Genomic DNA, 27,349 nt, shown 5'->3' on the forward strand with positions numbered 1-27,349 from the left:
CAATCCGTCTGCGTTTGAAAATATACATTCCAAACTGCTTTCAAATGCATTATTCAGCTTATAAAATGTCAATGTTAATTCGAATACCTGTAAAACGATGTTTACATAGTTCATTAATGTCTTTTTGATACCTTGAATTTCATTTTACATGAATGATTTCGTGATCGATCAAACTCTAGCTACAATGAGAGCACTGGCGACAGACTTCCAAAAAGTTGTAGCAATCTTTGTATATATATGAAAGAAAACAGTATATATGGCTAAAAGAGTTCCTTCTACGAGATATAACGTGCTGGTCGAAAATATCAATGACCGAATAAAGATTATACATAAACAGAATTGCTAGTATAATCATTAAAACGCTTTCTTTCATTAGTGTTTCATATTGACTGTGAATGTAGCGATCGTTGCAGAAATTTTTTTACTGAAGTTGTGTACTTTTTTCTGGAATGCTTTTTTATCTATAAATAATTTCCATAAATCAGAAAAGAAAGGAACAATGATCAGAAAAAATACAGATGATCACGTATAAGAGACAAAACGAGTGTCGTCATTCGATGCAGTTCGTCCATTGACCAATGCTGCTAAAACTGCAATATGAACGGTTACTCTATAAATAGTCCACGAAAAGTGAAATTGTTAAGGATAATATATATGTAAGGCATGGTAAGATACAATCAACATTACTTATTTTGAATGTTAGATAAAAGATGAATTATACTAAACAAGAAAACTCATTTAAAAACCAGATTTAACAAACGTCTAATTAGCGGAGGGTTTTTTCTCGTTGAAGATTCGGTCTGTTGTTCATACGCGGTTTAATTGCACTTAAAGGTTTTCACTGATAAAAATATTTGGATCCGGTTTTTTTTTAACCATAGACTTTTGCCTATAAAACGACAAAGCAACAACTTTACCTACACTTTATTTTGGTCTTCACCAATACATTGCATGTATCAATTATAACACACAATATTGAACGGAGTAGCATTGTGCGTGCAAAATTATGAGTCTGAACTTATTTAATTACAGGGGAATATTTTGAATACACATATATACATATAACAGCAGTCAAAGGGACAAGGTTTGTAAAACATATATATGTATATACATTTTATAAGTTCAACAAACAACGGTGATATCGTAACAAGGCAATATAACTATATAAGCTTTCAAGAAGCAGAAGAAATTGATAACTTGAAATACACCACAATAAACAGGCATAAAATCTGCGTCTTGCATGTAATAATATACTACATGTATATTTTTAGTAAGGAGAAACAATTAAACACAGAACACGGTGTATATCTTATTGATATAAGTATATTTTTAGTCTTAATACATCAGACATGGAAATCATTTTCAAGAGACAATATCAATCCACTGGCCAAAAGAAAGCGAGACCTGATTTTGAACATCAGAAGAAAAATATTTAGGGATGTGTATGGTTTCCTTCGACATCGCAAACCCCGGCTATTAATGTACTTTGAGGGAGCTCTATGGCTTGAAAGAATGTACAGTTTGGTACATGTAAATGCTATGCATTAAATGGATTTGCCATGCTCAACTTTCATTCAATTAAAGATTTTAACCACTTTTAGAATTTTATTACACAAATAAATGATTCCATGGAAACATCTTCCAATGGCAGACGAAAGAAAAAGCATTTCCGGTTCCGTTTTGAAAGGATGAAAAGCATTGATGCAAAAACATAAAGAAAAAAAACTTGTTTAATATACACATACTATCCTTTTATTTTTGGTGTACATTTATGACATTATTTCTTTCATGTATGATACAGCAGGAATGGGGGTAAGATGACCGTTTAATGTCTCATGAATCACACTTGATAGCAAACAAAACATTCATACCAATGGAAATAAATTAAAAGCAATTCTTACATTTTAACATTGAAATGTAGCCAAACAGAATACAGCTTATTATCATTAGGAAGGAAAATGGAAGACAGAAAAGCAATAACAGTGTATCACAAAATTTAACTGTCAAAGTCTATCCAAATTATCCGCGTGTAATGCAAATGTACATGCTTGTAGGATGTTTGTAAAAATTGTATACTGAAGTGTAAGTGAGACTTGTGATAAGCTAAAAATGAACAGCTGTTTGTTCTTACTATAATTATTTTTTATTTTGACTGATTAACTAAATGTATGATGAACTACAGTACTTTTTAAAAATACTGAGCATGATTGAGTGTTGGTTGAACTATTAACGGAAGTTGACTGTCCTAAAAGTTTACTTTAAGGACCCTCAATACACCATTACAACTTGTATTTTTTTTTTATTTTGAGAAAATAAAAGTGTATATTATGTTTTAAGTTGATCTTTTTTATTTTCACTTTGAGTTATTTATAAGTTTATGGTGTATCAAGGGTCCTTAAATGTTCTTTAAAAAAAAGTATATGTAGCTTTTCACCTGCAAAATTAAGCATGTAATAAAGGAATACTTTGAAAGTGGTGACATTAAATTTGTACACAACAATGGCAGTTTGCTCATAGCTAGGTAATCTAAATTGGAAATTGAAAGCATACTAGTAGTGATACATGAATATGACTAATGTTTACTCCCAGTGATAATACATGTATGAAAACAGTACAAGGATGAACAGTTAAAACAAATATTTTAAGAATATCCAATTCCATTTTTTTCTTCTCTTTTCATATTTCATTTCCTTTGATCCTATATATAGATGCATCATTTTTTTTTTTAGTAACAACCATTTCCAATGAAATCTGTGCCACGATAACCAAATTAAACCATAAACTCGTCCCATGAGATGTTTAATTACATGGTTTATATACATTATGAAATTTGCATTTAAAAAATGAAGAACTAAGATATACTTTCCTGTACCACCACTACAGATTTAATCATAATTATCAATGAATATATTCCGCTTTCTTTCCCTATACATCCTTATCTTTTATTTTTTTTTTACCCCAGCTATTCATGTTGAGGTTTTATGGTCCCGAATAAAATTTCAGCTGACCACTTGAATACATATACTGTGGAATCATTTAAATTCATGGGGGCCAATTTTCGTGGATTGTTTAAATGTCACAGGTTCATGGGGACGTAATTTCGTGTTTGATCGTACACCTGATAAAAGAAATATGACTTAAAAATCATTATTTTGTAATTCGTGGAGGATGTAAATTCATGGATGAAAGGTACCCACGAATTCCATGAAAATTGAGCCACCACGAAATCTAATGATTCCACAGTACATGTAATTTTGAATGCCACATACAGAAATTACTCCATGTATTCAGAAAGAAATTTCTGTCAAACTTGATTTGCAGGAGTTTAAAAATTTAATTATTTCAAAAAATTACTGTTAGTTATCTTTTTTGAAAAGTGGTTGTAATAAAGTTTTAGAAAAGTTGAATGTGTTTGTTTTAAACATTCCAAAAATACTTCATACACCCCTAAACATCTAAGAAATATTTTAGCATTGAACAGTAAAAGACTTCAAATACCAATCAATGATATCCAGCTATCAAAGGGCTTCATAACAATTCATAAATATTTCATTTGTACCTTGATAATAAACCATGGTAACCATGGTGATGTCTTACTCAAACATGTGGTGACATAAAATGGTTTTTTATTAAATACATGTTAGTACAAGACACCTAAATTTTTTTTCCCCATAAAACTTGCAAGTACACTTTCTCTGCTTGAAAACCTTGAATAATGTTTGTCGTTGGAAACTCACTGGCCTTATTAATATTGTTTTACCAATAACGCACATCACACTATATATGCAACCATATTTTTTTTTATAATTAAATGTAATTACACTAGATATGCAACCATATTTTTTTTTTCACTAGAATCTTTTCAAATGCAACTTTGATGAACATTGCACAATGTTAACAACCAAAGACAGCCAAATCATTAAAAAAAAAAAAAAAAAAAAAACCCACAAAGAAATGTCTTCCTCTACTTATCTCTGACCTTCACATACAATCACTTCAGAGATAGAACTGTCCATCAAACAAGATGGAGCAGTTACACTCAATCTTCTTTTCATAAGGTTATTTTTTCCACCTGTTATGATTTACGCCAAACATGTTCGTCTTTAATCACTCTTGTGCGTCATAGGCGGAAATTCGTTATCGTCGTCCAGTCGTAGATGACCCAGTCCTGTCCCCTCACCCTCCCCCGTGCTTCCCTGCTCCAGTTCTTGGTATGGTTGTGATTCTGAAATATTGGAAAAGTCTATTACATCTTGATCACCAAGCAACCACATATTACACCATTATTTAAATTTTTCAAAACAATACGCTAGTGGATATATTGTTTTTTTTAACATTCATTTGTAGATAAGTAAAGTTTATTTTTAATTTCTTTCTTACTTACAATAATTAGTTTTTATTTTAATCATCTGCTATTTCTGAATGTTTTACTGAAATCTAAACCAATTACTTAGCAGCTATATAACTTCATTGAATTTTTAATCCTAGTGATCTTTTTTTTTTTTATTAAAAGTTAAATGCAATATTTAACAACATATTAAAAATTCTGATATATGAAAGTTAAACATTTGTTGCTTGTGACATTGGCGTTTCAATTAATGTTTAAAAACAAGAAATTTATTACAGATTTTTCTGAAATAGCATTTCCTAAACGCTCACACCCAACGAGAGAACTAAGTACTGCACATGGAGTAAAGTTTTTCCTGTTCAGTTCTTCATGTTATGTACAATGTAAATATTTTATTTAGAATATTTCAAACCAGAAGTCTTTTCAAAAAAAATTACATCACAAAGGTCACTATAAACTTCACACCTATGATATATCATTTTGTTAAAAAAAAAATTTCTAAGCTTAAAAATCCATGCTGAATTTAATCTTTTTTTTACTGAACCGTGAGTAATTTTTTTTATAAAGCTATTGAGAAAAATTAACCACAGACAGAAACCTTACACAATTCATCATTTTTCATGTTAAAATTTCTATCAATTTAATGTATGTACTAAAAAATAAATCATATCTCCTAATTTTGTCTGCATACTGATGAAGTCTGCGGGCTGGTTCAGTCAAGTACTTTAGCATGGGTGATGGATGGGGATCTTCTAAAGATTAACTTTATTCACATATTTCATGATACATTTATTCTATATCATTAATTGGAAAAGCATGAAAGTTTAGTTGACAAAAACCTCAACAGATTGAACTGTGATGCAACGGTACACATTTTGAAAAAGGGAGGGAGAATATATGCCCTCCTTTTCTTGATACATGTACTGGAAAAAATGTAGAAAATCAACATTATATAACCAATGCAACAAAAAATCATAAATTTTTAATTTTTGTAAGAAATGTATGCAGTAAAAAGTACAAATTAATGTAATTCTGGTATAATTTGTTTAGTTTATTCAAAATAATGATTGCCATGTGCATCGTATTAGATTAAGCAGCATTTTCACTTGCAGACTTATAACAAAACTTTCTTGTAAACATTGTGTTAGTTTTGCATGTTGAAAGTAATCTGTATATCAAGATATTCATGAATAATTTTAAAATATTAAAAATTCAGGCATGCATATAAAGGTTCCTAGCAACTTGAGAGGATATGCCACCACATTGAGAAATGGAGTTAAAAAAAATCATTCCAATAACAATGGCCGCAAATGGATGATTCAAACATATGACCACTACACAAATGATATTCAAAATTAGAAGGAAAAAACAAATTAAACAAAAGCCACTGCATCTTACGTAATTCTGTGATGTTACCATGAGCTGATAATTGAGAGGGGATATGGCATGGCCTAATATGTATCAAATTTACAGACCTTCCCTTAGTCACAGTTTTTCTCTTATTTCCATTAAGAACGAAATAACACTGAAACATACTGTGATGACAAAATTTTGGTAGCAAGCAAGCATTTCTGCAAGCAAAATCTTTTCTGCATATCTTTTTCTTATCGAAGTGTATATAATCAATTCATACATGTGAATCATGGCTTTGATTTCCAAAAAACAAATTACTTTCATATCAAGCAAACATCCATGCATTTAGTAAACATTTCACTGTATTTCTTCTGTTCTTTGGAAATAACCAATTTAATTACTTGGATTTTTTGTATCACTGACACTCTTCCCCACCCGCCTCAAAACATCTCCCACAAAAACTACCGAAAAACAAAACTCATTAGACTTGGAGAAAGTCATACTTTTGATACATATCCATGCCGCTCTCTATGCAGGAAGGTTCCAATGTCTACTCTTGTCTACATAATGCAATGAGTGCACTCTTTGTGTGTGCTCTCTGTAGCGGACAAAAAAAAAACTGGCTAAAAATTGTTATTACCTGGGTCACACAAAATCTCATCAATTTCACAAGAAGGACTGAGTGGTTCACTGACATCCTGTGGCCCCCCTTTCTTCTTCAACACCGCCGCGTAGCTCCCAATCACATGACCTGGGGCCACACAGACGGGGGAGAGAGGTGGCACCCCCTGCTTGCTGGACTCCCAAGCCTTACCTGGTGGGACAACTGAAGACTCGGGTTTCTTGACTGATGAAGCATAACTGGTTCCGCTGGTCGGATGGGTCAAAGGTCGATCTGTGGGGGTCACCTCTGGAACTGGACTGTCTCCCGCTCTGCCATCCAGTCTGGCAAAAAGATAAAAGAAAATATCAAAATAAATTTTATAAATACTTCTATGATATAAAAGATAAACAGCCCAACTCCGCTACCACTGTAAGGAAAGCATTGGGTTTTTACCACACAAATAACCAAATAAGCTTCATTTTAATCTTAGACATTATTGTACTTGAAAAGCTTGACAACTGGTATGAAGTATTCATCAATCAATATCTTTTCTTAGAAAATTAAGACATGAAGATAGACAACTCTTAAATCTTTAACATGTTTAGAAATTCAAATTATATTTAATGAAATCATACAGGTCGGCTGGCTACAACTGATGCATTCTACCCTTTTATCAGTAAATTAGTTTTAAAAATCTACCCATTCTACAGAATAAGTTAATTAATATATAACATAATAGATGGAATGATGTGGATGAACCAACAAATTTACCTGTGTTGTCTCAACAGCATACATTCTCCTCCTTCATTTGGATCTAGGTTGTAGATGTACAAGTAACCATCCTGTGAAACAACAAGCTGTCTTGGAACTTTCTGTATCCTGAAAAAAGATTACCAGGATCAAATCAGGTTAACGAAACATTAAAGAAAAAATTGTCTTTCAAGCAAGAAATAAAAAAAAACCCGGATTTTTAAATTCTTACGTGGCCAGGGCACAGACATTATGCATCCCTGAGTTAGGTAAGCGGGCTGTTGCAAAAGCTCGGCCCTGGTTAAACATCTCGGTCATCTGACTAGGTAAGTAGGTCGCGGAGGACTTGAGGGCCTGACCGAAGTAGCCCATCCATCCCTGCGGTTCTTGTTCAGTCGGCCTACAGATGACAGAAATAGTATATATTATGCGGATAAACAGTAAAGCGTTTAATTAATTTTTACGGTAAATTAAAATTTATTAAGAATTTTTATTTGTAGATACAAGTATATCATATGATGTTCTTGAATTTATGATCATTGAGTAACTTTGAGCATTTGCTTATACTACATCAATTAATATTAGATGTATAAGTTCAGATTGAATCAATTCCCTTTATGAGTAGTATCTATAAGAATCTGACCTGTCTTTTCTATTAGAATCTGACCTGTCTTTGGGGACTTCTAATTTGAATATATGCACGGTTTCTGTGTTACTGGAGGCTGACAGAAACAAGGAATCTGCACTGAAGGCCATGGAGTATATACTCACACACCTGGAAGGAAAAATACAGTCACACTGTCTTTATTATATACAAAACTAAATAAGGAATCATTCTTTGAGTATTATGAAGTGATAATTTCGGTCGGGGCGTGATCAAATCCAGTAAAGCCCTAAGGACTTTATGATAGATTTGATCACGCCCCGACCGAAATTATCACCTCATAATATTATAAGAATGATTCGTTATTACTTATATTTACATAATTTTAAGCCATCGTACGATTAAAAATTTAAATATACATGTAAATAAGCAAACCCCGCTGGCGCCTCAATTTGGCGTCATTTGTATTATGGATTATATAGTACAAAATCGATATGTAGTGTTATCACAAGCAAAGACACTGGAAAATGTAAATATATGAATATAAACTACAAAATATGGTGATTTATCGCCTTCTGAAGTTCAGTTGGGATAAAAAATCATAAAACTCCATTGACTTAGTCATATGGTCCATTTTCTTCCAAAGTCAAACCTAACACCATATTTACAATGATATTTAACATGTATAATGTGCAAATCATTTAGCATTACATGTACTTATCCCCTAACTGTAGGTGAAATGCACACAACATTTTCTTCTCAAAACAAAATAAATAAAAATAAAATTGGCCCAAATCTGAAAATTTATGATACTATGAAATCTCTAATTTTAGTACACATATCATAATAGACAAATTATTGACAAAACATGAAAGCTATACATACCTTTTTACACCCCTTCTGAACTCAAACATTTTCTGTCCATCAGGTATTGAGAACACTCTTATCACTGTACCCTAAATAATAACAATAACGAACTCAACAACCATTTTGAGAGTATTGCATAAGCAATACATGTCCCTTATCAGCAACCAAAATTTCAAAAGAAATGTCGTTTTATGTGTTAAATAGTTTTCAAGGGAAAAATGGTTTTTTTTTAAAAGAGCAATCGAGTTGTTAAAAATGAATTTTTTTTCAGCATTTGTTGACCAATCTTAACAAAAACTAGGTTTGTAGTTTCTTATCTTGTTCTTGTTCTATTTTCTGTCTTACCTTTTCGGAAGCTGTGGCTAGTTTGGTTCCTTGAGCATTGAATGCAAGTGAGGCCAGAGGATTATCATGGGCGGGGATCATGGCCACAGCCCTCTGCAATGAGCAACCAACAAGATTGTGAAAAAAACAAAATGAAATTATATTGGTAGGTCTGTCTGGGATAATATAAAGTAGCATGACTATAAAGAATGAAGTGATAATGAATGTGTTTTAAATTGATAACTGCGAATTCAAATTTCTATGAAACCCATATGTAATTATTTTTAATCATAACCCTGACAATACACATACACTGTATACATAAGATGATATAGGACTCCAACTGCTTTTTTAATAAAATTATTTGCAAATGAAAGATTCACATATTTCTTAACCAAACAAATATTTTTTGCACTTGGATAAAGAGCTGTTTTAAGAATGTCTGTTTTTAATCTGTAAATTGTAAAAGTTAACATATACCAGTACATGTATTATCATTTTCATAATTAATCTACATGCATATACATGTATCTAGCAGAGGATATGAGTAATCTTTTAACCATGTATGGCTAGATTGCTACCCATCTTTCCACATAATCATCTCAATTGATTCATTTACAAAATGATAACAACTTTATATATATTATATTGCATGCTTCGCAAGAATTAATTCTGAGAACAAAATACAACTTCTCATGTGTCATACGAGAACAAAGGGGAAACAATTCTGTAAAAGTGGATATTTTGATCCTTTTGTTAATCATATGAATCAAAGATGAAAGAAAACTCATGTATAAATTTCCTCACAACATAAAACTTACAGCTTTCTCTAAATTTTTAAAGGTAAGTAAGCTGGCATCTTCCCTAGCCGAAGGTTTTCGGTCCACTCCACTCCTCATAAACCGAAAACCATTGGCTAGCAAAGACGGTGAGCTGGTGGGTGAATTCATGTATGTACACACATTATTTCTTCTTAGTGCATAGTGCTGAAGTTTCCGTGTTTACAGTATCTGAATGAAGATAACCTAATAGATAATAAAACCTTACCAGATTGATTGTGTCAAAAATCTGCACTTCTCCAATCTGGTTACTGCCGGGGTAGGCCAGAAAGCAGTTGTCATTGTTGATGGACAGGGCACACAGTCCATGGGGGTTAGGGGGCGTGTCCCGAATCGTGTGCAAGACCTTCATGTCTCGTATGTTGTGAATGTATAAACTCTCCTCTAAACATACTATCAGCCGCTGTTCAAAAGAAAAAAATCCAATTTCGTAGAAATTACCCCTATGATATTAACTAAGATTTCTGGAAAAAATTACAATGAATATGTACATGTCTACCAATTACAGTTTCATTGTTTCTTTTGCTAATGCAACAGCTAGGTAAATTAATGCAAAATCAAGTTCCAACTTGAACTTGAACCAAAGAAGAATATACTATGTCTGGATTCTCTAACCCCTGACTTATGGATACCCAATTGATAAGACCCAATGCAAACTTAAGGTGAGGTGACTAAAAAACCTCGTTACACCAAAATTATTTACTGCATGGTGGTCCCCAGTTATAATACATGTAATCTAAGTTATAAAAGTTGCACATTTCACATTGTTTTCTGCAAGCATACATTCTTCTGTAGTAAATAAAATGACAGATCATCACAGATTTTATCAGCTATTACATGTAATACCACATGTGTTATTGTGTTGTTTATACAAATAGAAGTTCATTGATTTTGTTACAACTTGAACTCTTGGCCAATGACTTCCAACATTAACTTACCATAAACATACCAGCTACATGTTCACATTAACTACAGCAAAAATAAACAGATCATTCATTGCACTTTTGCCTAGATAATCAAAAGCTATGAATTTAATTCTGATGAATACTGGAGACCAGACAACTAGGTTTTATGTAAGGCAGCTTTTGCTCTTCACATTTACTGAATTTCTTTTAACCAACCTGCTATAAACCTGCAAATATCAAGCTAGAAGCACCAGTAGGATTCTAAATTAATTAACATTACAAGAGTAGAAGTTTAAGAATCAAACCAAATTCTATCTGTCTGACTTGCATAATGAGATGAACCATGCAACATTTATAAAAAACAATACACAATATTGAATCTGCAGAGCTATGGTAGATCTTAAATTTTATCACTCCATCACTAGTATAAACTACTATAAGAACAAGAGATGTTTGTGAAACACTTATGCCCTATTCCCTTGGGCACCTATGAGAAGAAAACGATTTAAAACTGCAAAAATTATATGTTGCAATTTTTCTAAGTCCAATGGGCATAACTCTGTCAAAAATTGATCAACGGTACCCAAAATCAAAGTTAACCTAGATATTCTTATGAATAATCTGTATACCAAATTTCATTTCAGTATGTGAAACCTCTGCAAAGAAAATGAATGAAAACTGCAAATAATAAGAATTTTTCTAAGTCCAAGGGGCAAAATTAAATTCTTTTAAAATTTCTTGATCATACCCAAAATTGAACTTGACCTAGATATGCTACCAAATTTTATTTCCATGTGCACTCTCTGCAAAGAAAATGAACAGAAACTTTTGGTGGGCTGACTGACAGCAGCAAATCAATATGCCCTTCCTTTCTTCCAAGGTGCCCGCATCAATATTTAGCTGGTCATTACATTTATATACATACATGCATCAAAGTGTAAGACTATGGCATTTATATAGTTTCAGATGTTTCCAAAAAAGATTTCATCAGTTAAGAAACAATTCTTTGATACCTGTCTGTTCAGCCTCACAGCTAATATTGAATTGGAGTAACTGTAGTTGCATATTTCGGTTCCTTTCTTGAAGTGACACACTTTGAGTTTTCTTGGTGATGATAAACTAACTATGGCAACTAAACTACTGGAGAAAAGTCTCTCCACTATACAAATGTCTTCACTTTCTGAAATTGAAAAAATACAAGAAAAACCATTTAGGCCATTGTGATGTTATTTTATTGTAGGCCCTATATAATATTTGTCATAAAATTATTTTAAGGACAAGCATGATATATGGTCATTTATGGTCAAATTTGCCACTTGATTTTGTTTTTAGAATGAGGACAAAGGATTGGTCACTGAAGGTGCTGGTAAACAATTTCATGGGCACTGTATGGTCACCTGACCTACTTTTGATAAAGGAAGTCTGCTCTTGTTTACATCAGCTGACCATACTTAAATTGTTCAACTGTTGAAATGCTAATTAAACTCTTCTTTTCACGTTACACAGAACTTATTTGTAAACTTGTTTGCAATGTAAAAAAAAAAATTCAGCCTGATTACGTTTTTAATGTTTGTTTATTATTTATTTTTTGTTATTAAATTGAAGCTCACCATTATCGTAAATTTGTTCTAATTTATCCACAGAACTCAAAGAAAATAATTTGTATCCTGTCCTTGTTCCAACAGCTAAAGATCTGAAATTAGAAAGAAAGCCGTCAAAAAATGACAAATGTCTATTTTCGTCAGCTGTTGCAATGAATTGTTGACAGACGATGTCAGTTTTTGGGGTGGTTTTTCTTAATTTGCTTACGTGCAGTCTTGATTAAAATTCACAAACAGGAGGTCAGACTGTTCGTCCCCGGTTTTAGTTGCGAGGTTCATGAGGCCAGAAAAACTGTTGGCCACACCAGAATAAAGGTAATCCGTCCTGAAAGTGTATATGACTGTAATTTTCTTATTCAGGAAAATGACGTTTATGTCGCCATTTGTTTTGTATTTACAACTTGTAACAACGAATTCTATTGGATATCGACTTCCTCGGTATTTTTAATAGGATTAGAGGGTATTCCGAGTAGTTTGCGCGCGTAAACTAAAACACTTGATAAAACCATAATAAACGTTTTAAAAACAGTTATCGCACGTATTTATTTCAAAATCTTTAAAATTTGAAGAGAAAATACATAGACAATAGCAAAGCAAATTTACAATTTGCAAAATCATCCATTCATGTATATATCACCAAAGACATAAATAACATAATATTCAGAGACATAAAATAAATAAATGTTATTTATGTCTCCGGTTATTTATATATGTTATTTATGTCACTGATATCACTCAAGGTGTTTTCGAACCGAATATACATGTATTTAATATAGCGTTAATAGTAAAGATTTGATACAAACTTTTTAACGAATGAAACTCTAACATTGTAACAACATTTATTATTAAGCAACAGAATATTTCTTCATAAATATTGCGTAGGAAACAGTTTTCAGTTTGATGCAGCAATTTGGTTGAGAAACTCAAAAGAAGCCGGATCAATTCAACCAGAGAAATAAATAACATGTTATTTATTTATGTCTCTGATTCAACATATTGTCCGTTGTATAAATTAATACACCTTTTTAGTTTTCTTTTTTAAATCATACGTCATGATCGAGAAACGCAATTAATTTGAACATACATGTACTGGTAAAGTTTTTAAAAAAATCAAGATTATAAATTTAAACACTTGGATGTTGATTAAGTCTGTACTTTTAATTGAAAGAATAAACCCCTCATTGACACTGCAACGTAAAGAGATTATTCAATCTGCTATTTTTATTCGAACTGAAATACATGTTTTTCCATTTTCAAAATAAATGGTTACGAAATAAAAATGCATTCTACATAGTTTGACCTAAGCATGTATATATTTGACATTTGGTATTGAACGGTTCTAATCGGTAAACAAGGTATTGGTAATATAGGAGTATGCATAATTAATGTATTTTTTCCGACAAAGAGTCTGAGGTTAATATTCAGGATAACTTCATTGAATATAAATTACATTCTACCCGAGTTCACTATATCAAATCTATCTGAAATATAATAATGGAAGGTCAACAAGAAAGTAGACGTTCAAAGTAAATGTCTTTTACAGAAAATGCAATTACCACATTTTGGGTTAAAAAGATTTGATAAGTGTTAAATCTAAACAGTCCTTGTGTTTGGATATCACAATTTTTAAACAGCTTATTAAAAAAAAAATCTTGTTTACGTTTTAATGTTGGTTAAAAAAAACTTGAATATTTTTTAACATGCCTGAATCCATTGTCTTTACATGTTCTAAATGTATCAAGGTAATATATTTGTGCACGTCTTTTTATATATTGAATTCTTTATAGTAAAAAAAATAACCATTACTTGTTTTATAGGTTTTTTCCATCTTAATTTATGTAAAATAAAAAGAAACAATTAAGATATCAAGTGTCTTTATCCAGCTTTTTTTTTATGTTTGTGACATTTACGCTATTTGTTATTGTGTTGCAGAAAAAGAAAGACTTCTGTCTAGCGTCAGGATAATGTCCGTGATTGGTCTCAGTATTGGGTTCGTCAGCGTCCTTGTGTTTGTATTTCTGGAATGCGGCAAGTATCCCATTACCTTGGCAGTTGGTATTTGGTGTGGACTTAATTATGGTAGGTACTTTAATGGTTTTAATCTATAGATTGTATTTTCAGCTAGTTCACTTGCTTAATGTTGAGTGACACATCATATGCTTCAATAATGTAAAAAAAAAATCATTAAAAATATAATTTTACATTTTAGCCAATCACCTAAGATATACCAGAGAAAAGAGGAGCCAACAGGTCTCGACGGTCGCCTAAGAATTTGATTGTTACCCCAGCTTTTATCTGATGTTTGCAAACACCAATTTATAAAAAAAAAATCAAAGTACTGAAAGTACTGAAAAGCGCTAACCTAGCTTGGTTCTAAAGGAAATTTACTTTGTGCAAGCTTAGTTAGAAATGAGACTTATCGACATAATGTTAATTAATATTAATTGAAAGTAACTAATGCCAGAAGGGTCGAAATGGCGTTTAAGATGTACTTATCCAAAATTTATCCTTATTCAATTTAATTCGGTTAAGAAAATTTGGTCGAAATTACGTTTCTTTTAAATATACATGTATATTATGATTTATCATATACACTTAAAGTTAATTTAAATCAAAGCTGAACACGACTTCTAAATGGACACCTGCCTGAATCATGTTATATAAAAGCCTTTGATTTTGTTACACTTTATTTCACATCTGTACCTTGTGTGCGACGTGTTAAATACGTTTGTTTGACAAATGTCTGCACTTGTATTGTCGTTATACGCGTGCATTTTCTTTATAAAGGTATTGCATTGACCATTATAATTGATGTTGTGAATCTTCTTCTGCATATGTACTGCATTTATCTGGTAGGTTGTTGCGTCTAAGTAACAAATGTAAGCGACGTAAAATATACGTCCACACAGATTAGATCTACTATGCAAACTTAAAGTGTTTAGTTCCTTATATATGTGCTGTGAGGAAAGCGGCGAACACCAAGAACTATATGTGGCTATTCACAAGTCGTTTTGATTTTTCTACATTCCAGCTTCTGTTTATGCACTCACAAGATTTTTTAAAAGCTAAGAAACTCAGCCACTGGAATATATATACATTTTAGGTGACAAGAGACTACACACTCTACATGTATAAAAATACAAGATATAAATATTTTGAATAATAATATGCAGATGTACATATATTTTTATAACTGTATGTGAGGAGGCATGTGTGTAGCAGTGTACACGTAAACAATGCAGTTTGACCTAAAACTGACCAGTTTCATAACTTCTTCGAATTTCACTAACACGGACTGTCTAGTAATTCCTTCCCAGAATTCCAATTTACGCAAGCGCTTTTGAAGTTTCACTATAACTTAATAAATCAGCCCGAAGGCTGACTATAATCACTGCGTAGCAGCCCTTGCAGTGATGTACGTAAGCCCTGCACATAAGATTCACAACAGCCCTTGCAGTTATGTGCGTAAACCCATGAAACTGGTTCCCCAACCAGTTTAAATGATGTATATTTCTGCTCATAGGGGGCAGTTATTCGATGCACCGGAAGTAGAAGTCTAACGCCAATAAAGCGCTGAGCTATGCTTAGCGCTTTAAAAAAAAAGGGGGGGGGTGTTGCAGGAGTCGAAGGAATCTCGGATTATCTATACCCTAGCTCCAGGGATCAATAATTGTAATAACTTGGTAAAAAAACCTTACAGGTCTTCAATCTTTTATATGTAGCCGGTGTCGGTAGAAATAACTTAGACAACGTGATTTGGTCAAAGGTTCACTTCATTTAGTAGAATTATAAGTTATACAAAAACCTGTAATAATTCATTATAATATTTAAACACATAATAATTTCACATAAAGCAATTACACAATTACATTTAATAAAACGCCTTACCGGTACAGCTTCCCCCAAGACAGACAATATACATACAGTGTTATGACAGCAGCTCCAGTAATATGGAAATAAGAGAGAAGGGTTCCAATCGATGATTGATAACAAGGAAAAAACAAACAAACAATAACACCCCCCCACCCCCACCCCCCCAAAAAAGAAAAGAAAATCCCTTCAAAACCGAACACATTTTTCGTGAGCAAAATTCAACAAACATTTATATCAACATGTATTTCAACATAAGAGTGCATATGCATTAAGACAAGAAGTACCCATCATTCAGCGTTATGGTTTTAACAAGGATGATTTGCATTTCTAGCCATAATAATTAAACAACCCCAGAACCCCACCCAATTAGACAGTATTTTTTGAAACAGCTATGATGAAATGCTATTACTTTGATCTTAAGACATATTTTAGTCATAAGATGGTTAATTGAAACTAGCCCCTGATCTTTGCGTAAATAAATCACTTCTTGACAATAGTAAAAATGTTGTTGACTTTATTTTCCATTTAGGCTGAACACACGACACAAGCCACGAGTGTTGAACTTTTGTATGGTGGACAAGGCAGTGTACCGCACACTGTGACCACCGGATAAAATAGTCGTCCATTTTCATTTACTCGTGATCTCTCGACAAAATCTGGGTCCTCATCAACACAGAGATATTCAGCCATTTGTCCACCATGCCATTCGGAAGTCAACAGTCCGGTATACTGCATCGTCCAACCAGAAGGACAGGATCTTTTGGCGGGAATCATCAATGTAGAGGTAGCCATTTTTGCTCGACAAACCGAGCATGGTACATCATCTTGAACGACAACGTCTTTTAAGGAAAACTGATATTCTCCTCCATAAAGATATCCAACATTGTCTGTTCTATTGCCTTGAAATACAACAGGGAAATTGTCGGGAAGAGGTTCGGTATGGTGAGGAAGACATAATGTGTTGGCACCACCCCCGCTGTGTGTGTAAAAACTTCCACCTGCCGTTCCTAACGATTAGAATATCAATGAATCAAACATTTCACGCACATACACTATTTTATATTTCATACCTATCCTAACAAATAACCATGCGCCATAATTAATCTGCTAATAATCAGTTACAAAACGCACATGCGCACATATTCTGCGTTAGCAGGTATATGTTATATTTTCTGCAATAATCTCAGCATGAACCATTAAAGCCCCCATTCTTTTGTTTATATCTCAATCCTTATTTTTCATAATTCAAAGGACAATTGGTAGAAGGGCATATATTTTTGACATTGTCAATAACGGGATCTATAGAAGGAGCAGCCAATTCTTCCATGCATGTGAAACTTCACTATCACTTCAATGATACCGGAGTTTGTACTCTTAAAGAAGCCATAATTTTGATCGATCGGGAAACAATTCCTGCTTACCCACCCCAAAATAATACGAAAGACGTTGATTAACGATATAACCATCTTTTATCAAAGTTATTTAAGGAGGCCGACTTTAGTTTGCATTGCGCATGTTTTTGCGCATTCTAATATAATACAGTTGATTTATACTTCTTATGATTTTTTTTCGATATCATTTATAAAATTGAACACAATAAACAAAATACAAATAAATATATTTAGATTTTTAAAGGAAATTTTTATTTTTAACACGATTATTACGTTGTGCGGTAGGGGAGCATTGCCATTGCGCTTTTATGACGTTATGATAAAATGAAGCTTTGTAGGAGTACGTTATAAGAAATAACATAAAAGAAAAAGTAAAAATTGTGGGCTGTTGAAATTTTATATACAGAACGATGCTATCCTCGAGGACATTTTCCTCATTTTTGGAATGAATCCATTATGCCAATCATCATTCGTGATGATCCAAATATATAGCAAAATTTGGTGCTTTTTAATATTTTGAAATGGCCCCCACTAAAAACCAAACGGTAGAATTTTGTGTTTTTTACATATAAGGTAGGAAATTATATTACTAATCATATATAACAATTTGAGAAAAAAAGCTATTGTAGTATTTTTTTTAAACTGTTTCGATGTGCGGAAAATGACAGTTTCCTGTATATTCCTATAGTAAATGTTGAGATGGTCCCTAAAAAGAACCAGACGGTCGATTTTCATGAACCTTCGCAAATAAACTAGAGTTGGTTTAAATTACATATGGTTAAAAAATAAAGAGTTTTGCTATTGTAGTTTTTCCGCAAAAAAACCCAAATCGGCCTCCTTAAATCTAAGTTTTTAATTGACTTAACAATGCATTTTAAACAGTTTAATTAAGTAGTATTGATGTTTTTCGATCTGTAGGTAGCATAGAAGTAACATCCAACTTCTTCCATATGTGTAGGCATACTGCGACTGATTTGTAACTCATACTTCGATGTAGGCGATGGAATAAGTCGAGTAATTCCGAAGGAGAGAAGATTATAATTAACATTTTAGCTAAGGTTTCAATCGATTTCTAAATAGACGTACTATAAAAAAGTACAAAACAAGACACCGTTGCTAACGCTGGTTATGTTAAAATTCCTGCAATGGTTACTGGCTTCATAAACCACATGGATCATCAAAAAAGCATTTTATTGTTTATATTTCAATCTTTCTTTTAACAAAATGATAAATTAATTGTGAAAAGTAAGTTAAATTAACAAGTTACTCTTGATGTACTTCAATACGTTAGCTAAAAGAAACAGCCAAATCGTCTTATATGGGAATTTGAGTCATGACTTTTTCGTGCAGTTAGTGATTTTTCTAAGGTCGCGTTAGGTTTCGACCAATCGATGTAAGGGGTCTGTAGATTTCAATCCTCTCAGTTTCAGTCGCTGTAGGTTTCGACTATTTGATAAACGGGACGTGTGCATTTCAGTCGTTTCAGTTTCTATAGAGCTATGAATTAAAAACAAGTTTCCGTACGAAATAGAGGTAATCATACTCGGTAGATTCTCAGTATATAGCAATGAAAAAAGAACTTCAACACGATCATTATTTTCAAAGTCCTTGTTTAGTAAATTAAACAGTATATTTTTATTGCACGATGGTTAGGGAGATACGCAGATTTATTCCCTTAAGAAAAATTGCCCGAGGGAAACTTGATCTTTCAGAGGGAATAGATATTAATATCTCCCCATCATTCATGCAATCATTTTTTATTATACCGAAAAAAATACGATCCAAAAATACGTCGAGTTTATTTTATTTCGTGATCTTTAAAAGAAAAAAAAAGTCATAAAAGTTTGATATTCTCTCTTATTTTTCTCTTTTTGTTAAATTTGAATCGTAGATAGTTAGATTGCTTTTCTGATATAAGAAGAATATAAATAACGAAATACTTTAGATTCAATCATATCTAATTACATCGTATGCTCATCTCAGCTTTTTCGTACTATTGGAATAAAAAATCCCGAGTTTTTCGAGAAGGTGGCATATGATATTTATTCTCTGGGTGACGACGTTTCGATGTCCTGTCACGTGATTTTCTAGACCATCAGATGAAGCGATATATATAGGTGTCTATATAATTTTGTAATTGATAATGCGTAGATAATTCCCTGATTGATTGAAATTAAAACTTTATATTAGAGCACACATTCTACACCTTTTTACAAACTTAAAACTTGTTAGAAGATGTAGCATATGCGCAGCCATCATACTCTTCACACGCATGGAAGAATTGTCGATTCCTTCTGTGTAACGTGCTGATCGGCAATAACGATATTTCACGAAAACTGAATTCAGTGTGATCGTGATCTGGCTTTATTAATGATAAAATAAAATAAGGGAGAAAAAAAACTCAGCAGCAGTAAGAAATACCCTTGTCGGCGGTTGTTTTTTTTTTTTTTTAATTTTTTTTACAAATGCAGCCATTGTATACCGTATAATTAATTTTTTTTACTTTATACTATCTATATAGCAGCAAATATAACAAAATACAATATTCTTTACTTACCAGAATATAGCTGTTCCGTACCATTTAAGCTAGGACAAGTGTGCTTTCCCCATCTAATAAACACTGAACCTTTAAAAAATAAATTCCAAGAAATTAAAGCAACAATTTACCCATATATCGTTGTAATTATTGTTAACAAATTTACCGGTTTACCCTGGTTTCCACTTTCGGACTCCATTGCCCGAAATCTACGCTTAAGATCGTCTACATCATTCCTGAGGACTTGGTTTTCTGATTTCTGCTGTTGCACTTCTTGTTGTAAGGCGTGGATCTGAGTAAGCAACGCTTCAGGGTCATTTAAAAGAAGACGTTTCTCTTCAGCAACATTTCTTTTTACAGAGATGGTTATTAAAACAAGAACTGTATGAAGAAGGAATTTCATGCTAACTTGTCTTTGAATAAACGAATTTACAATTTGAGATAAGAGTTGCGACTTATCTTCAACGTGAGTAGAACTGATTAAATGGTCTTATCTCAAGAACCAAATCTGTCTCCATTGTGAAGTTAGCATTCAGCTACACCTATGAATACATGTATATAAAAGAACTATGACTTTATATAAGAAATATGCATCGTGGGATTCTAAAGCAGCAATTGTCATTTTGCAACTCCTTCTTAGAAAGTTTCAATCCAAGAGAACAAGTATGTACGTGACACTTTAAAAGATTTATTACCATCAAACAGTTGTCACTATGAGAAATATGTAATTTTGCTCTTAAAGACTGTAAATTTTTATAACAACATAGATATTCTCTCGAGAAATATATTGAGGCTCATTGTACTAGTATTTCATGTACTTTCAATGTACAGTGCATAAATAATAATATCGATGTTTCTTACGTCAAACAAATACACAAACATTACACAGCGGTAAATGTATTTGCACAGGATGAACCTCTGCAATTCAGTCAACTGAATGTTAACTGAAAGGTCCGGAAAGGTGACTGAATGACACAGCTATGCTATTAAGTCACCTTTCAGTTACCCTTCAGTCATGTTTCAGTTAACTGAATGGCAGAGATTCATCCTGTGTTAACCCCCCCCCCCCCCCATTGCAAACTTTGGACTTTGTCGATGCATCTTTTGAATTGGCACTCACATTTAAACATAAGTTTTGCAATTATCTCTGTCAGTTTACTTGGAGTTTTTTTCACAGCATCTTCACGTACAATTATTAAAAAAAACTTTACGTTCACAATTTGTCTGTTATTTTTTATTTGATGAAAAAGAATGAATGGTGAAGAATGAACTCAACAGGTCCATTATACCGGTATTACCTTTAGAAACAGTTTATTTCTTTTTATGAATTGCCTTGCAGTTCATTTAGCATATACTGCTCCTACCATTTTATACTCGTGTAAATTCTTAGATACTAATAATTAGTACAATACTCAATTTGATTTCTCCGTATTTCTCTATTTTAAATATGTTTTTGAAAGTAAAACGAAATATGACAAAAACTTTCAAAAAGAAAGGACTATATATGGTTTGACCTAAAATGGCCCCCTTAAATGATCATTTTACTGTAATTCTTTGTTTTATTTGTACAAATTCACATTTAAAGTTTTTTCATAATTTTTCATTTTGGTTTCAGTGCCCAAAATTTAAAGTTATGACATCATAATGTTTACCTTTTCCCGCTACTTTGTTATTTTTAGCATAAAACGGCTTTTTTTAAAGCAGTATTTCTTGGAAACATTGAGCGACTTCTTAAACAAACAAAATATGTTCATCAAAGATGTATCTCTCTAGTACTTATCCGTGACAAAAAGTTCGTTCTTGTTCAAAGAGTCGCTCTATGTTTCCCATTCGAAAAAAGATAAGAAAAATGTCAATTTTTGACTGATTTTGATTGAATTATAAAAATAGCGTCACTTCTGACGTCATATACTGCCAGGGAGTGTATATAAATCAAATAATAGGTGAAAAACATATTTTTTGTCAACTCTTTTATAAAATAGCACAACAAATTAATGTATCTGAATCATTTTAAAATAGCGAATTTAGGGGGCCAAATTTGACTAATATCATATGTAGTTCTTTTCTTTGGTTTCGTTAAAATTAAGTTTTGATGTATGTGCACTTGGTTTTTTAACTGTTTTTCTTAGGGTTAAACATGATAAATTAATCCGAAAAATAAAGCTTAGCACTAAGAAAAAACGACCGCAAACGGTAAGCATTATCCTTAAGTCAAAATAACTTAATTAATACTTTGATTAAAAAATATTCATCGACAGGTTTTGTAACTAAATATTCATCTTTTATTTTACTCAAACGGATTATACAATAAAGAGTAAATGAGAAATGACCATTAAAGAAATAATGCTTATGCAAAAGCATATATATATATATACATATATGATTTGATTTGATTTGAACATATTTTCATTGTACAAAATTACAAATGGGATTACGCACAAGTTCAAAATCTTAGACCGCTCTCTCCCTTTACAAGTATATAATACAGTACAAATAATGTATGTACACAATAGGTAAGGTCAACAGGCATCAAGATCATGAAGCAATTTCAGACTTAAGTCAAAATTTCAATCAGTCATTACATAATTGTTTATCATAATATGACGATTAAAAATTTGTAATTAAAAACTTAATATCAAGACACTTTTAATAGCATACTAGTATCAATTTTGTCAGTATTTTCAATTAAAAGAGATTCAGAAAGTGTAATTTTTTTTTTTTAAGTCTAGGATTGTTTTATGATCCTGAAGCCAGATCATATAACAGTTAGATATAAATTTTCAATGGTGTACAAACATCAACTAAATCTTTTTGTTTCTTTAATTTAACGATAAACTAAAGAAAATTAATGTTTATTTCCGCTGACACTGATTGCGCTGTCCACCCAAAGTATAAAACATATAAAAACATTTAAGAGATATACAAGAAAATTTGTTTTTCTCACAAAAAGCCCCAAGACTGAAGTTTTCACATGCCATTCTCCAGATATGAAAAATGAAAACTTATTTTCCTAATTTGCAACAAATATATTTGCAAAAAATATTACCGTTAGATCACAATTAAGAAAGGTAATGATATTTTAACGTTTGTTATCAACAAATGATGTTTATTTTATCATTATGTTTTTTAAAAATGTTTTTGATATGTCTTTTTTCAAGCTTAATCTGTTAAAATTTGATTTGCAAAAACAACATTTCAACATTTTTTTTTTTAGAAATCACTCAGTCTTGTCTGTGCTAAAGAAAACATCATCATTAAGACTTCTATTCCCATTTTTGACACCTCCAAGTCCTTTTTTCTTACAGTTATATTTAAATGACATATATAATTTGCAAAGTAATAGCAAGTTCCATATTTCTACCAGATTGTATTATAAGGCATGGCATTTCCGTATATTATCTTAAACTATAGATATCTTTAAGTTTAAACTAAAAAACAGAGTGGTCTGTATGCTTTTTTGGTAAACAAAAATAGATTACTACATGTTTTATGATTTCAAGAATGCTGCTGATACTGATACTTTCAAATTTGATTTCTAAAGCAAACATCAATGCCTTTCTTCCTTAAAAATTCCATAGTCGTGTCTATTCTAAAGCAGGTAATATCCCCAGTACAGCTAACCTCCTTTTTGGCTCCCCCATCGTCTTTTTTCTCTGTCTTCCTGTTTTTATCTACCTTCTCATCTTCTCCAGATGGTTGACGCGGTGTGAACACACCAGAAACCATTCCGATAACGTGTATAGTATCGAGAGCAGAGCTATTTTCGATCATGAAAACAATAGATCCACTGTCACCTTGTTCGGCAAATGGAATATCAGCAATATCGGAAACAAAAAAAAGTTCAGCTCTTCCTCCAGTTATTTTAAGGTGGAACTCTGGGGATGTAATCAATCCCTTGGTCACCGATGTCGATGCCCCAATCTTGTAAACAAAGGCTCTTTTGGCAATGTTATGCAAGTTTTCTAAGTAAATCTTGACGTTTGATTGTTGAAAAGTATTATCAAGCATTGATAGATTGCAACTGTCTACGACTTCACTATCAATCTTCACAAGAGCAACATCAATAAAAACATCGATAGTTGGTTTTGTTATAAGGTTATTTGCAAATACACATTCTCCGATTCTTTTTATTCCGGAATTGTTGTCACCAGCAAAGATAATATCCCCTTTTTGGCAGACATGCGAGCAAGTTAAAAAAAGCGTATCATTGTTTTGATCAGAAACAAATCCTCCTAATGTGCCGTAACTATTTCCATTAGTTGATTCTTCAGAGGAACTTCTCGTATATATCTTATCCCCCTGTTGAGAATAAAAGCAAATACAAGGTTTGCCAACTTTTACTTGTAAATTTAATTTTGTTTTGAAACTATTTGGGAACATTCTCAGCATATTTTGTCGTAGATGTCTTCTTTTGTTTTCGTGATTTACAAAAATCCGGAATTCGTTATTGTTCATTATTCCAAATCCATTGATTTCTCGTTTTCTGCAATGAAATACATGTATATCAATCTAAAATGTAGATGTTAATTAACACTCCTAAATGCAATCATGCACAATTACTACAACACAATTGGACAATTTTTCTTTCAGACCTTATCAAATATTTAGTATTAATTACTAGTAATTGTGATAATTCTAATGGATAATCTAGAAGCGGGGAAGGACAATACTAGCTTGCTACCACATACAAGCTATAGTTGCCATCAGAAACATCTATGTTGTATAACGAAGAAAAATAAATACCAACAAAGAAATATCAGTGTGATAATTGTAAGTGAAGTAAAGTTTTGATGCTTTATTTAGAAACAAATATGTTGCATTTTTGATATTGATAAAGAGGTTTTAATTGTAACATGAAAACTTAAACTTTATATTTCAGGGAAAGGGAAATACTGACCTGAGCAAATAATCTTTAACATCTTTAGGAATATCCGAATAGGCTTGGTATTCAGGAACCCTATCGATAATCATATCTCTGGAATGAACATGTTTAACTGTATTCAGCAGAACATCCAATTCCATGGAAAGCATGTCCACCTTATGAGATGCATCTGACAATTGTATGTTTTGTTTGATTTCTACAAGAAGTTCCCAGACTGGGGTTTCTAAAAGTGTTGTCAAAGCCTCGTGGATTTCTCTAACTTCAGGGTCCGTTATTGCAGATCGTATTGCAATGGTGTCCAAATTGCTTACGTTTAACATGTTCTTTGTTTTCTTGAATGTCTTTTCTCCGATATAAAGAACCTAGGTTGTAAAGGAGTTTTTCAGTCGTTTATGGTTTTTAAGATGCTAAAATAACCATCATATGAAACAGTTTGTCATAAAAATCATGATTATGTGATAATTCTTACTCCGTTTCTTATGTTGATTTGCCCTGCTTTACAGACACATATGGTTGGAAAGGACGACATATTTGCTGGATTGAATGAGATATTACCTATTAAATCTTATATATTCATTGGTTTAATTGATTGTTAACAAAAAAAAATCAATCGATTTTCTTTATAATTGAACGAACTCGATACAGACCTTGACAGCAGGGCATCGACTGTTTGTTTAAGGTATCTAACCGTTGAACCTTAAAACAAATTTTCATCCTTTCAAGGATGAATTGATGCCGCGGGATTTTGAAGACTTTAGCAGCCCGATCCGTGAAATCTGTGGTCAGGTTGCAGACATGGATGAAATGAGGAAAAAGTTTGGGGGAACATTCTATGTCTTCACTAGCACCAGCTAAAAAATGGATATATATATATATATATATATATATATATATATATATATATATATATATATATATATATATATATATATATATATATATATATATATATGTGTGTGTGTGTGTATAACGTTTTATAATGCCAAATGAAATAGTGATATTACCAAACAATGATGGTGAAATGGATAATTTGTTTTTCAGCCAAGCTTAAGGTAATTTCTCTGTATATTGTACAACATGAATCAATATTTTATACCATTATGATTAATAATGTATAGGCGATCAAACAAACTAAAGTAATTATTTAATATTACAACAGTCAAATCGCCGAAATCTTTCCTTGCCATTAAAATTGCCTTTGTGTTCAAAATATAATTTTTTAACAATCTTTCCCTCTGAAGTTCGACTTACCTTGCCGCGTTTTTAAAGTTGAGAAATGTTGCTTAGGACTACAAAACGTCAATGGTAGGTTTTCTTTGTGAGACAAGCCATTTCTACGACGACATCTGTTGTTGATATATCGGGACTGTTCGAGAGCACTTTTCGACGTCTTACGTATCGTTTTGATTTTTGGCATTATAGATATTATCCTTCGTTCCGATGCTAAAAAGGAAATGATGAAATTGAAGTTATTTACTGATTTATATAATTTTTAAAATCATAATTGAATTTCCAAAAAATTAATTAAAGGAAAATAACTGTGTTTGAAGTAAAATCATGTGAAACTAATTAAGTGTAACACTTGATTGAATATGCACGTATGGTTCACGTACACACAATATTACACAAACTACTCTTAAGAAGCTTAAACATCACATTGTCTGTAATTATATAAAGTAGAACGCTTATGTTGGTAATGGATATCTTCACTGATTACTTGATATAATCACATGTATTTTCCATGACAATACGCAAATTTAGTGTAGCAGAACGAATACATTAAAATTTTTATTTAACATTGACTAGTTACGTGGTCGGGTAGTTGAGACGGCGCACGGGATTTTTATAATAGAGTGCTAGAATCGATTTCTATGTTAGAGACTGAGTGGAATTGTTGTTTACAGTATTTTAATCTATTAAGTTACTTGATGCAAGTTCATTAAACTGAGGATTCGTTTGTTTTGAATTTAATGATGGAGAGAAAAGGATAGAGAGAAGTAACATTGAATTTGAGTTATCTTCCTTGTTATAGGATGGTGTTGCCGACAGTCTTGAAGCGGAGGCACACATTGAAAGGAGTTAAATTAATGCCAGTGCTAAAGAATATCAGGGGTGGTCAACCCGAGGCACTGAAAGATTTTGCAAGAATAGAGTTGCCAGATATTGAGGTATAATATTACATGTATAATATTACATAAGTATATCAATAGGCCCTATATAAATGTATATATATATATATATATATATATATATATATATATATATATATATGTGTGTGTGTGTGTATAACGTTTTATAATGCCAAATGAAATAGTGATATTACCAAACAATGATGGTGAAATGGATAATTTGTTTTTCAGCCAAGCTTAAGGTAATTTCTCTGTATATTGTACAACATGAATCAATATTTTATACCATTATGATTAATAATGTATAGGCGATCAAACAAACTAAAGTAATTATTTAATATTA

At 32.0% G+C, this 27,349-nt stretch overlaps 2 protein-coding genes across 6 annotated transcripts; both read right to left on the bottom strand.

The window, feature by feature from the left end:
- Positions 1–908: 908 nt before the first annotated feature.
- On the bottom strand, positions 909–12,606 carry LOC128166268 (WD repeat domain phosphoinositide-interacting protein 2-like). 3 transcript variants are annotated; one of them, XM_052831329.1, is made up of 11 exons: positions 12,404–12,606; positions 12,205–12,287; positions 11,608–11,774; positions 9,898–10,092; positions 8,872–8,964; positions 8,545–8,615; positions 7,723–7,830; positions 7,288–7,455; positions 7,077–7,184; positions 6,342–6,646; positions 909–4,225 (listed from the first exon to the last, which is right to left on the bottom strand). In XM_052831329.1, the coding sequence occupies exons 1-11, from the start codon at positions 12,472–12,474 to the stop codon at positions 4,104–4,106; spliced, it is 1,491 nt and encodes a 496-aa protein (XP_052687289.1). In that variant the 5' UTR covers positions 12,475–12,606; the 3' UTR covers positions 909–4,103. The 3 variants fall into 3 exon arrangements, with proteins under 3 accessions (XP_052687289.1, XP_052687291.1, XP_052687290.1); XM_052831331.1 differs by having other exon boundaries at positions 6,516–6,646; positions 12,404–12,604; XM_052831330.1 differs by having other exon boundaries at positions 6,516–6,646; positions 7,699–7,830; positions 12,404–12,604.
- A 4,329-nt stretch (positions 12,607–16,935) lies between these two features.
- Positions 16,936–26,315, bottom strand: LOC128168257 (uncharacterized). 3 transcript variants are annotated; one of them, XM_052834451.1, is made up of 7 exons: positions 26,129–26,315; positions 25,525–25,728; positions 25,347–25,411; positions 24,893–25,239; positions 23,617–24,478; positions 20,017–20,085; positions 16,936–17,075 (listed from the first exon to the last, which is right to left on the bottom strand). In XM_052834451.1, the coding sequence occupies exons 1-6, from the start codon at positions 26,292–26,294 to the stop codon at positions 20,041–20,043; spliced, it is 1,689 nt and encodes a 562-aa protein (XP_052690411.1). In that variant the 5' UTR covers positions 26,295–26,315; the 3' UTR covers positions 16,936–17,075; positions 20,017–20,040. The 3 variants fall into 3 exon arrangements, with proteins under 3 accessions (XP_052690411.1, XP_052690412.1, XP_052690410.1); XM_052834452.1 differs by lacking the exons at positions 16,936–17,075; positions 20,017–20,085 and adding an exon at positions 20,396–20,537; XM_052834450.1 differs by lacking the exons at positions 16,936–17,075; positions 20,017–20,085 and having other exon boundaries at positions 21,145–24,478.
- Positions 26,316–27,349: the final 1,034 nt, after the last annotated feature.

The sequence above is a fragment of the Crassostrea angulata genome, chromosome 10, assembly GCF_025612915.1.
Source record: "Crassostrea angulata isolate pt1a10 chromosome 10, ASM2561291v2, whole genome shotgun sequence".
NCBI lineage: Eukaryota > Metazoa > Mollusca > Bivalvia > Ostreida > Ostreidae > Magallana > Magallana angulata.